The following is a 12,250-nucleotide window of genomic DNA, read 5'->3' as shown; positions in this document are numbered from 1 at the left end:
ATTATCAGACACATGAACATTTATATACAGACATGCATATGTCGTCAATATAATTTGACTAAGATGATGATAAACGCAAACTATGTTAAGGTTTGCCAATCTTTAGTTTCATGGCATTGCCAAAAGAAAAAATTATCCCTCAGATTCCTATTAAATCTTTTCCCCTTCACCTTAAACCTCGATTCACCTACTCTGTGCAAGAGTCTCTGTGCATCTACCCGATCTATTCCTCTCATGATGTGGTACAGGTTGAACCAGGCCATTGCTGACTAAAATCACTCCTGTGAGGGATAGCAATCCATTGCTTTAGATTTGAGCTTGTTTTTTAACCCAATTGACTTCATTCTTACCCTGCAGGCATGGCCCTTGGATAGCTTATCCCACAGGTTATCATTCAAATGCTTGGCGTGATGGTGCAATTTATGACAAGCTATTCCTTCAAATCCCTTCCTCATACAAACTTTAACAGTGAACCCTCTTTAGCAAGACTCTCATATTGTCGAAGATAGACACAAAAACCTGGAGTAACTCATCAGGTCAGACAGCATCTCCGGAGAAAAGGAATTGGTGACGTTTCGGGTTGAGACCCTTCTTCAGGCTGAGAGTCGGGAGATCACCTACCTCCAGTGATGGTTGAATGGTGCTTGGATTGCCACGTGCAAAGTGTAAACGCACAATGAAATTATTTTCTTACAAACAATCCAGTAGAGTATTGCCATATCTAAGCACATCCCCGATTTAGCAAACTGTATGGAAAAAGTCTACTGATCCCACATGCAAGAGGCGCCATGTTTTAACGCCATTCCCAATCCATGCTCTGGGTATTATGAGGGGTGCCCGTTCCAGGCAAGCACCAGGCTGCTGCGGCCACGGGCTTCCAGCCGCCGCCTTCCCTTGGACCTGCGAACCGGCGTCCCTCTCCTCGCACGTCCACCTCTGTGCCCCGGGCTCCCAACCAACCCTGGCCCCTTGGGCTCTTGAGTCAAGTGTAACACCTCCATTTGCTACCACAACTGAGATCAACTAATGAGCATCAAACCTTTTTCGGGTTACTTAACAGCAGACAGTGAAGTCATCATCAAAGGGGAAAAGAAACGCAGTGTACTCAGTTGGCAAATACTACTGAGCATTTAAGCGGAAAATCATTAATTCACACAAGGGCCATCCCCCGTTAGAATGGGAGAAGTAACGTTCCAACTTATTTTAGGGTTCCCTATATTGGTGCATTGGCACATTATAATAGAAATGGCTGACCAAATAGCCCTGATGCCAAGGCTGATAGTCTGTTGTTTAAACATGGAGACCAACATCCAGAAAAACTACCCCTCGGACTGCAATATCTGCCCATCCATAGCCTTGGTAGGAAATATTTCAAAGTGGTGACACTGATGTATGAATAATGCTGGTTTAACTCTGTGGAGACATACCTAACATATAACTTGATTGCCTTTGGGTCATTAGTTTCACACACTGCTCCAATTAGCCCGGTGCTGCCTTGCTGTTTGTTCACCATTTTGTTTACTCCATAGATGCTAAATGTGCTTTATTAATCCTTTTGTACTGGCAGTTTTTAGTGTCCATTTTATAAAAGCATACACTGCAGTTTGTACTGTAGTACCAGTGAGCTAAACACAGTATGAGAGGTGATTTAAGATCCACTTCTGCTTTTAAAAACATTTTTAAAAATCTGCTATTTTCTCTCCTCTTGGAGATGGGATTTATGTTGGGCACTCAGAAGCCTACAATCAGTCAGCTCAAGTGTCTTCCGAGATGTGATTTTACCTAGCCTGTGCTATTAGAAAGCACTCGTATCATTGACGACAGCTAAAAGGTGAGGCTCCGCAAATCTATGGAACTAAATACCGCACCATATGGTAAACAAATCAAGAATACCCCAGCTCTTTGTCATCAGGGGAATATAGCGGTTTTTATATCATCCAGGGTCTCTTATCTATGTTGCAAAATAAACTCTAATCCTTTTCCCCGATAGTTTATGTCTCTCAAATGACTGATATTAATGTTTAGTAGTGTTCTCATTAAAGCTAAATCCATCAAAAACTACTAAAGCAGCCACTTTAAGCCCATTAATTCAAAACAAATATATATCCTGGTCATCTATGGATAATGGTTAAATCAACAATAATGGTTTTCATTTCAGACTCCACATGACAAACTTCAAGGCATGAGTGATGCGAGTAATACAACGTGGCCAATATATGAGATTTACACCCGTTCAATCCTATTGTAGTTTTGGCAGCTTAGTTCATGAAGGAGAGCATTCGAAAAGCTTAAATCAATGTTCAAATCAAACTGTAACAACCATGGAGTTTAAATTTGACTACTTTTTACTCCAGAATTTAGAGCGGCACAGCGGTAGAGTTGCTGCCTTACAGAGGCAGAGACCCGGGTTCGATCCTGACCACGGGTGCTGTCTGTACAGAGTTTGTACCTTCTCCCTGTGACCGACCACGGTGCTCCAGTTTGCTTTTACATTCCAAAGACATGCAGCTTTGTAGGTCAATTGGCCTCTGTAAACTGCCCTTAGTGTGTAGGATGCAAAACTTGGATAACAGAACCAGTGTGAGCGGGTGGAAAAAAGTGCTGGATGGGAACATGTGGCGAGTGATGGGGTCACGTTGGAGGTGGTGAAAATGATGGAGGACTATTTGTTGTACGTGACGTCTAGTGGGGTGAAAGGTGAGGACTAGGGGGAATCTGCCCTTGTTACGAGTGGGGGGGATGGGGGGAGAGAAAGCAGTGTTACGGGGTATGGAAGAGACCCTGGTGAGAGCCTCATCTATAGTAGGGGAGGGGAACCTCCGTTTCCTGAAGAATGAGGTCATTTCCGATGCCCTGGTGTGGAACACCTACTCCTGGGAGCAGATGTGGCGTAGACGGAGGAATTGGGAGTAGGGGATGGAGTTCTCACAGAAAGCAGGGATGGGAAGAAGAGTAGTCTAGATAGCCATGGGAGTCAGTGGGTTTATAGTGCTATATATATATGGTCAGAAGTCTATCACCTGCGAGCGGGTGCGTGAACTCGGTGGTAAGAGGGGCCTGTTTCCATGCTGTATCTCTAAAGTATGAAACTACCAGACCAGCAAACAAGTCCACTGGTTCACTTTCGACAAGGAAAGCTGCTGACCTCACCAGGTCTCGAGAACTCTGTGACTGCATACTCCTAGCAAAGTAATTCACTGATTAGTTGTACCTCTGAGGCAATTGAAATTCAAAGGATCAGCAGTGGACATTTTGTCAGCAACACTCATATCCAGATTTTTAAAGATATTTTTCAATTGAAGTCATTCCAGGTGTTCCTGATAGGTGTGTCAACCTGCGGATAGTTAAATAACTGGCAAAACAGCTGCCCTGCCATCTTGGAATACAAAGTCAGTCTGGAAACTGTCTCCCTATTTGTCCCAGCAACTGCGCTGAGCCAGAAATATCGAGGGAGGGCAATAACTTTAAAAAAATAATTGAACTAAAGGACGTAAGATCAAACAAGATTGAAAAAAATCTTTTTTTTTTTAAAAGCTAGTTGATGCATAGATTAGCATTCCCTCACGCCATCCTTCTGCTGTTAAACGAGGTTTGGCTCAGCAGATTTTTGTACAATTCATAGAATGTTTAGATTTTCACACTGCATTGAATCAGCGTGTTGGCAGCAAGACTTTTCTTATTATGCCAGTAACATCATTTGTATTCCTTCCTGTCCTAAAGCCCTCAATGGGATACCTGTTCCAAGGATAGTAATGGCACATTGGTACTTTGCCCAAGTGGCTATTAACAGTGAATGCCAATATTCAACTATGAGGACAGTGTCCATGCTTAGCTACCACCAATATGCTTCTGGGAGGTATAACTGTAGTTATCAGGGTTGGGTGTCCTGTCCAACTCCGTCTAGATATACCCACATTAGTGATATTGTGGAACAATCCTATTATTGTCCAGCTAGGATCCACAATGACAGTTAAACAAAGAACAAGCCTACATCCACTCTGTCTTCTGGCAATGAGTCAAAGTCGTTGTGGCAGCTAGTGAACCAGGTCACTGGCATCATAAGGTAGACAAAAATGCTGGAGAAACTCAGCGGGTGCAGCAGCATCTATGGAGCGAAGGAAATAGGCAACGTTTCAGGCCAAAACCGTTCTTCAGACTGATAGGGGGTGGCGGGGAGAAGAAAGGAAAAAGGAGGAGGAGGAGCTCGAGGGCTGAGGAAGGGGGAGGAGACAGCAAGGGCTAACAAAATTGGGAGAATTCAATGTTCATGCCCGCAGGATGCAGACTCCCCAAGCGGAATATGAGTTGCTGTTCCTCCAATTTCCGGTGTTGCTCACTCTGGCCATGGAGGAGGCCCAGGACAGAGAGGTCGGATGGGGAATGGGAGGGGGGCATCATAAGTTCGTACGTCACAGGAGCAGAATTAGGCCATTCAGCCCATCGTGTCTACTACACTACTTATTCATGACGATGTATCTTTCCCTCCCGACCCCATTCTCCTACCCCCTCACCATAAACATTGGCACCCACAGTATGAAAAAGCTGACCAACCTCCCTACCGCTGACTCCATTTGCACCTCACGCTGCCTCGGCAAGGCCACCGACATAATCAAGGATGAGTCGCACCCCCTTCTCCCATCGGACAAAAGGTATAGCGTGAAAACGCACACTTCCAGATTCAGGGACAATTTCTTCTGAATCTTATCAGGAAACCGAACCATCCTACCAACTGGAGAGCAGTCCTGATAGCAGTACTATCTACCCTATTGGAGATCTTTGATCGGCCTTAACTTGACCTCAGCTGCACTAAGCGTTATTCATGTTATTCCCTTTGTCATGTACCTGTACACTGTGGACGGCTCGATTGTAATCATATATTGTCTTTCCGCTGACTGGTTAGCACGCAGTGAAAGCTTTTCATTGCACCTCGGTACACGTGACAATAAACTGAACTCAAACTCAAATTGTAAGGAATACCAGCAATAAAAGGTTTTACATCCCTGCACCATGAATGGTGATTTCCAGATTGCACTTGGTCATATTGTCATTCACTATTGCTGTCGCCTCCTCCAACCCTTGATTAGGGGGGTTTTCCCTCCTCCTGCCCCTTTCCACCTGCATGATCATTTAGCTGCTCTGATTCAGCAATAGACAGGACTTTCATATGAAGAAAAACTGGATAGACTCGGCTTGTACTCGCTAGAATTTAGAAGATTGAGGGGGGATCTGATAGAAACTTACAAAATTCTTAAGGGGTTGGACAGGCGAGATGCAGGAAGATTGTTCCCGATGTTGGGGAAGTCCAGAACAAGGGGTCACACAGTTTAAGGATAAGAGGGAAGTCTTTTAGGACCGAGATGAGAATTTATTTTTTCACACAGAGAGTGGTGAATCTGTGGAACTCTCTGCCACAGAAGGTAGTTGAGGCCACAGTTCATTGGCTATAATTAAGAGGGAGTTAGTTGTGGCCCTTGTGGCCAAGGGGATCAGGGGGTATGGAGAGAAGGCAGGTACGGGATACTGAGTTGGATGATCAGCCATGATCATATTGAATGGCGGTGCAGGCTCGAGGGGCCAAATGGCCTACTCCTGCACCTATTTTCTATGTTTCAACACAGGGCACTGACAGCTTCCTTGCCTGCCTTAACATATGACTGGGCGAGGAGAATAGAGTAGAGAATGGAGTGTGGTGATTGCTGCTGGCACAGACTCGGGACTGACTGGCTGCTAATGAATCATGAAGGAAATGCTTAATGCTATTTCGACTCCAGAAACTGATTCAGCAAAAAGGGAGACGAAAAAAACACATAATACTCCAGATGGAGAGAAATGACATGGATTGTGGATCTGACCTGTTTTTTTCCATCACATATTGTGACCGGTTAAACAGGAATCAGAAGTCAGAAAGCTGATGGCATGGTGGAGCATTGTACCATCTGGTCCAATTGTGAGGCATCTGGATGGGCCCAGAAACAAATTGGGTTCAGTTGCCTCCATGGGTATTCTTCCCCAAGGCAGCAGATGAGACCCAAGGTAGGCTTCAGTGTCCCTGGGCTACGAAGGGAAAAAACAGCTGCTGAATGAAGCTCAAAACTGCATGCTTTAGGGGTGAGGATGGAATCAATTATAATCTGCTATAAAGCCCTCGTGGATTTCTTCTCCTTCACCTCCCTTCCCTTCCCAGCTTAACTTCCCTTCCCAAGGAGAGGAGGGGAGAGACTATCGCCTCTTTCTACCTCATAAATATTACAATCTGGTTTGGGAACTGCTCTGCCCAGGACAGGAAGGCTCTGCAGAGAGTAGTGCGTTCGGCCGAACTTCACTTGCCCCCCCCCCCCCTGCAGGAACTATACATCAGGAGGTGCCAATAAAATCATGGGAGACCCCTTCCACCCCAGCAACGGACTGTTCCAGCTGCTACGGTCAGGCAAACGCCTCCGTTGCCTTGCTGTGGGAATGGAGAGGTTGAGAAAGAGTTTCTTCCAAGAGACCATTAGGACTGTAAACTCCTATCTCACCAGGGACTAACTCTACTGAACCACTCTGCTGCTTTTTTTAAAATTGCTGTTTTTTCCCTTTTTCCATCGGCCCACAATATGTAATATGAAAAAGAATATGTGATTCTGTTATAGTCCGCGATCATTGCCACTTTTCATTTCACGGCACATCTCGTAAGTGAATGTGACGAATAAACTTGACTTGATATTTTCTCATATTTCTGACAATGTAGGAAGGCATTAGCTTATTGATCTCTGCTGGCTTTAGACCAGTGGTTCTAAACTTTTTTGGCATACGTACACGCATACGCGAACACAATACTGTGTGTTGTATGTACCTTCGTTAGGTTCCTAAAAAATAGGATCAACAATATGGCAATTTGTATTCAAGAAGGAACTGCAGATGCTGGAAGATCGAAGGTACACAAAATTGCTGGAGAAACTCAGCGGGTGCAGCAGCATCTATGGAGCGAAGGAAATAGGCGACGTTTTGGGCCGAAACCCTTATTTCATTCATATCCATGCTCCTCTGAAGAAGGGTTTCGGCCCGAAACGTCGCCTATTTCCTTTGCTCCAGAGATGCTGCTGCACCCGCTGAGTTTCTCCAGCAATTTGTATGACAGGCAAAAATAGACACAAGGTGCTGGAGTACCTCAGCAGTCAGGCAACATCTCTGGAGAACATGAATCGCTGATGTTTCAACCATGCTTCAGACTGATTGTGGTGGGGGGAGGAAAGCCGGAAGAGAAGTGAATGAATGAATAACCTTTAATAATCCTTTACAGGAAATTACAGTGCCACAACAGCTTCAAGACAGACATAACACCACACATTTCAACAGATATCTTCAATACATAATAAGTTAAAATTTTTGTGCATTATAAAACCTTATAGCAGCTGGTATACAAGACTTCCTATGTCTCTCCGTTTTGCACATTGGTGCAATCAGTCTCTGACTGAAGATGCTGCACTTGATCACCTTCAGGGCGTGGAGTGGGTGAGTGGGGTTGGTCATTATTGAGCCTAGTTTTTTCAGAGTTCTGGCCTCTGCCACCTGCTTGACCGTTAGTTGCTCTGCCCCAACCACTGAGCCGGCCTACCTGATCAGCTTGTCCAGTCTGTTTTTGTCCGCTATTCGGGCGCCTTCTCCCCAACAGGCCACAGCAAAAAACAGAGCACTGGCCACCACTGAATGGTAGACACTGCACAATAGGGGTTGACAGATATTAAATGACTTTAGCCTCCTTAAAAAATACAGTCTACTTTGTCCCTTCCTGTACACCGCCTCCATATGACTCTTCCAGTCCAGCTCACTGTCAAGCTGCACACCAAGGTACCTGTGGTTGGCGACCACCTCCACCTCAGTGCCCCTGATGGTGATTGGTGTTGGTTGAATCCTCCTCCTCCCCCTCCTGAAATCCACAACTATCTCCTTCGTTTTTTTGGTGTTGAGATGGAGATTATTGTGTGCACTCCACTCCACAAAGTTGTTAATTGGGGAGTGGGGATCAGGATAGTCTGGTGAGTGATAGGTGGATACAGGTGAGAGGAGGGGGGGTTGATAGGCAGATGGTTGGGCAAAGGCGAGAGATGAGAAGATTAAAAAGTGTGAGATGAGAAGAGAAGTGTGAAGAAGAATTGTGTTGCCAGAGGAAGAAATGTAGATGGGACGGTACACAAAATTGCTGGAGAAACTCAGCGGGTGCAGCAGCATCTATGGAGCGAAGGAAATAGGCAACGTTTCGGGCCGAAACCCTTCTTCAGACCCTCCCTATGCCTACGATGTAGATGGGACGATGGGGAATGGGAGAAATGGGTGCAAATCCAGGGGGGGTACAGGGAAAAGAAGGGGGGGGGGGTTGTTTGAAGGTTAATTACCAAAAATTGGAGAAACAATGTTCATACCATTAGGTTGTAAGATACCCAAGTGGATTATGAGATGCTGTTCCTCCAGTTTGCATGTGGCCTCACTCGGACCAGCACGTTCTTTTTCAATGAAGGACACCTAGAGTCCCATTTCCACTGGGTTTAATGTTTCATCTACTGTGGGCTCCACGAGTTCAGATGTAACAATGCTTCCTGAGCCACATTTGGTATCCATTATTCCACACTTGCTGACAGTACCTGGTGTGAGTCTACACTGGAGATGTCAACAGATTTCCTAATTTGGCAGGCGAGGTAAGATATTGGCCCAGGGAAAATCATTATACTTACACCAAATCCATGCCTTCCAAAGAACATAACACACTACAGCACAGGAACAGGCTCTTTAGTCCACAATGTCTGTGTCGATCATGATGTTAAGTTAATCTCGGCTTGCATGTGGTCCATATCCCCCGTCCGTTCCCAGCTTATGTGTCATAGTGGGACGACAGATGGCGCAATGGGCTAAGTGTTCGGCTGGCGACCGGAAGGTAGCCGGTTCGAATCCCGCTTGGAGTGCATACTGTCGTTGTGTCCTTGGGGCAAGACACTTCACCCACCTTTGCCTGTGTGTAAATGTAATGTAATTATGTGAAGCACTTTGGGGTCAATGCAAGTTGACTAAAAATGTGCTATATAAATAAGATTATTATTATTATTATTATACCTAACTGTCACTGTATGTCATGTTGTCACTTGCGGGCGGAGCACCAAGGCAAATTCATTGTATGTGAATACTTGACCAATAAACATATTAATTCATTCATATCCATGCACCTATCTAAAAGCCTCTTAAACGCCTCTGCCTTTTGTTCCCGCCACAACCCCATGCAACACATTCAAGGCACCTTCCACTCTCTCTGTGTAACCAAAAAAGTGCTTGCCCTGCATACATCTTTTAACTTTACTCTTCTGATCTTAAACCTCTGTCTTTGACATTTCTACCCAGGGAAAATGTTCTGACAGTTGACCCCATCTTGCCTCCCCGAATGTTATATCTTTTTCTCAACCTCGGACACTCCAGAGAAAACAACCCATGTTTGTCCAACCTCTCCTTAAAGATAATATATCTAATCCGCGCAGCATTCTGGTAAGCCTTTTTTGCCCCATCTCGAAAGCTTCCACATCCTCCCGATAATGGGAGTGACCAGACCTGCAGCCAAGTCAAGTCAAGTTTATTCGTCACATACACATACGAGATGTGCAGTGAAATGAAAAGTGGCGATGCTCGCGGACTTTGTGCAAAAAGCAAACAAACAAACTACAAACAGAATGGAACAGAATCACATGTTCTTTTGCATATTAAATATTGTGGGCAGAAGGAGAAAGGGGAAAAAAAGCAATTAAAAAACCCCCCTCAAAAAAACTCCAATACACCAATACTCCAACATGCGTCCCAGCTAAAGTTTAATAAAGCTGCAACGTGACTTCCAGACTCTTAAGGGCCTGTTCCACTTGGCTATTTTTTTCGGCGACTGCCGGCATCTTTGACTGATGTATTAGGTCACCGAAAAATTCGCGGCGTGATGACGTATTGACGAGCGGTGGGTTTTTTTCAAGCGTCGCAAAAAGTTTTTTGTTGCCGCTGGATTTTGAAATGTTCAAAATCTTTTGGCGACACTGATATGAGTAGTCATGCCTACTATGTTCTGTTGTGCTGAAGTAGAGAAAGAATTTCATTGTCCTATCAGGGACACATGACAATAAACATGACAAGTTTCTTGAATCTTGAATGACTCCGGCAGTTGCCGAAAAAATTGCCAAGTGGGACTAGCCCTTTACATTCAATGCCCTGATTGATGAAGGCAAACATATCATATGCCTTCTTTACCATTCCTATCTACTTTTGTAGCCAGTTTCAGGCAGATATGGACTTGGACCTCAGAATCCCTCTGAACAGCCTTATTTGATGCCCGTGTACACACACAAGATAAAAAATGTTGAACTCTAAAGGGTAAAGAAATGCTGCAAATACTTAACAGGCCATGTGGAGTTCATGGAGGGGGGAGAGACTGTTAACATTTATGGTGGAAGACCTTTGATTGTAAGGTCTTTAATCTGTAACATTAACTCCATAAATGCTGCATGCAGGTAGACTCAGATTCAGATTCAGATTCAACTTTAAATGCTGCATGACAGCTGAGTATTTACAGCATTTACCACTGAGTCTGCAAGCCATCCCCACACATTAACACTACCCTACACACACTAGGGGCAATATTACATTCATACCAAGCCAATTAACCTACAAGCCTGTACGTCTTTGGAGTGTGGGAGGAAACCGAAGATCTCAGAGAAAACCCGCGCAGGTCTCGGGGATGAACATACACAAACTCCGTACAGACAGCACCCGTGGTCAGGATAGAACCCGCTATGAGGCAGTAGCTCTACCGCTGCTCCACCGGGCTGCCCTAATTATAGACAATAGACAATAGGTGCAGGAGTAGGCCATTCGGCCCTTCGAGCCAGCACTGCCATTCAATGTGATCATGGCTGAATTAGATGGCAATGCCTTAACCACTAGGGCCTCTTCCATCCTTATCAAGGGGAGTGCTAACTCTAAATGGTGGTATTATTATTATCTAAATGGTGGTATTATCTAAATGGTGGCAGATTGGGAAAAGGGGAGATGCAGCGAGACCTGGGTGTCATGGTACACCAGTCATTGAAGGTAGGCATGCAGGTGCAGCAGGCAGTAAAGAAAGCGAATGGTATGTTAGCTTTCATTGCAAAAGGATTTGAGTATAGGAGCAGAGGTTCTACTGCAGTTGTACAGGGTCTTGGTGAGACCACACCTGGAGTATTGCGTACAGTTTTGGTCTCCAAATGTGAGGAAGGACATTATTGCCATAGAAGGAAGTGCAGAGAAGGTTCACCAGACTGATTCCTGGGATGTCAGGACTTTCATATGAAGAAAGACTGGATAGACTCGGCTTGTACTCTCTAGAATTTAGAAGATTGAACGTTTCTTATAGAAACGTACACAATTCTTAAGGGGTTGGACAGGCTAGATGCAGGAAGATTGTTCCCGATGTTAGGGAAGTCCAGGACAAGGGGTCACAGCTTAAGGATAAAGGGGAAATCCTTTAAAACCGAGATGAGAAGAACTTTTTTCACACAGAGAGTGGTGAATCTCTGGAATTCTCTGCCACAGAGGGTAGTTGAGGCCAGTTCATTGGCTATATTTAAGAGGGAGTTAGATGTGGCCCTTGTGGCTAAGGGGATCAGGGGGTATGGAGAGAAGGCAGGTACGGGATACTGAGTTGGATGATCAGCCATGATCATATTGAATGGCGGTGCTGGCTCGAAGGGCCGAATGTCCTACTCCTGCACCTAATTTCTATGTTTCTATGTTTCTACTTTTATCCAAAATAAAATATTGGTTCATAATATCCAATTATTCTCCAGAGAAGAAACCCTCCTTTCTACTTATAAAAGAAAGAATTTTCACCTTTATATGGCGTCTTTCACATTGCTTTTAGTGTGTCCTGCAGAGCCTATGAGGTATTTCAAAGTGTGTTCACAGTTCACCAGACTTCATTTTCTTTGATGATTTCTTCTACTCCATTTGCAGTTTCGAAACTTCAAGATAATCTACCGACGCTACGCTGGCCTCTACTTCTGCATTTGCGTGGACGTCAATGACAACAACCTGGTCTATCTGGAAGCTATCCACAATTTTGTGGAGGTAAGCGGCGATTGTGGTTGGGGAATGTGTGAGAAAGAACTGCAGGTGCCGGATAATATCGAAGGTAGATTCAGATTCAGATTCAGATTCAGCTTTAATTGTCATTGGCAGTGTAAAGTACAGAGACAACGAAATGCAGTTA

The 12,250-nt window shown here is 44.7% G+C and overlaps 1 protein-coding gene across 1 annotated transcript in view; it reads left to right on the top strand.

The window, feature by feature from the left end:
• The window catches only part of ap2s1 (adaptor related protein complex 2 subunit sigma 1), a 37,029-nt gene that overhangs the window by 12,901 nt on the left and 11,878 nt on the right, over positions 1 to 12,250 (top strand). Inside the window, exon 3 of the mRNA XM_055663662.1 lies at positions 11,995 to 12,108. Coding sequence (XP_055519637.1) covers positions 11,995 to 12,108 — 114 coding nt within the window. The remainder of the gene's footprint in view (positions 1 to 11,994; positions 12,109 to 12,250) is intronic.

Source organism: Leucoraja erinacea, chromosome 38 (genome assembly GCF_028641065.1).
Source record: "Leucoraja erinacea ecotype New England chromosome 38, Leri_hhj_1, whole genome shotgun sequence".
NCBI classification, from domain to species: domain Eukaryota; kingdom Metazoa; phylum Chordata; class Chondrichthyes; order Rajiformes; family Rajidae; genus Leucoraja; species Leucoraja erinaceus.
Note: the sequence above shows the minus strand (reverse complement) of the source record. Positions and strands in the feature narration are given on the sequence as shown.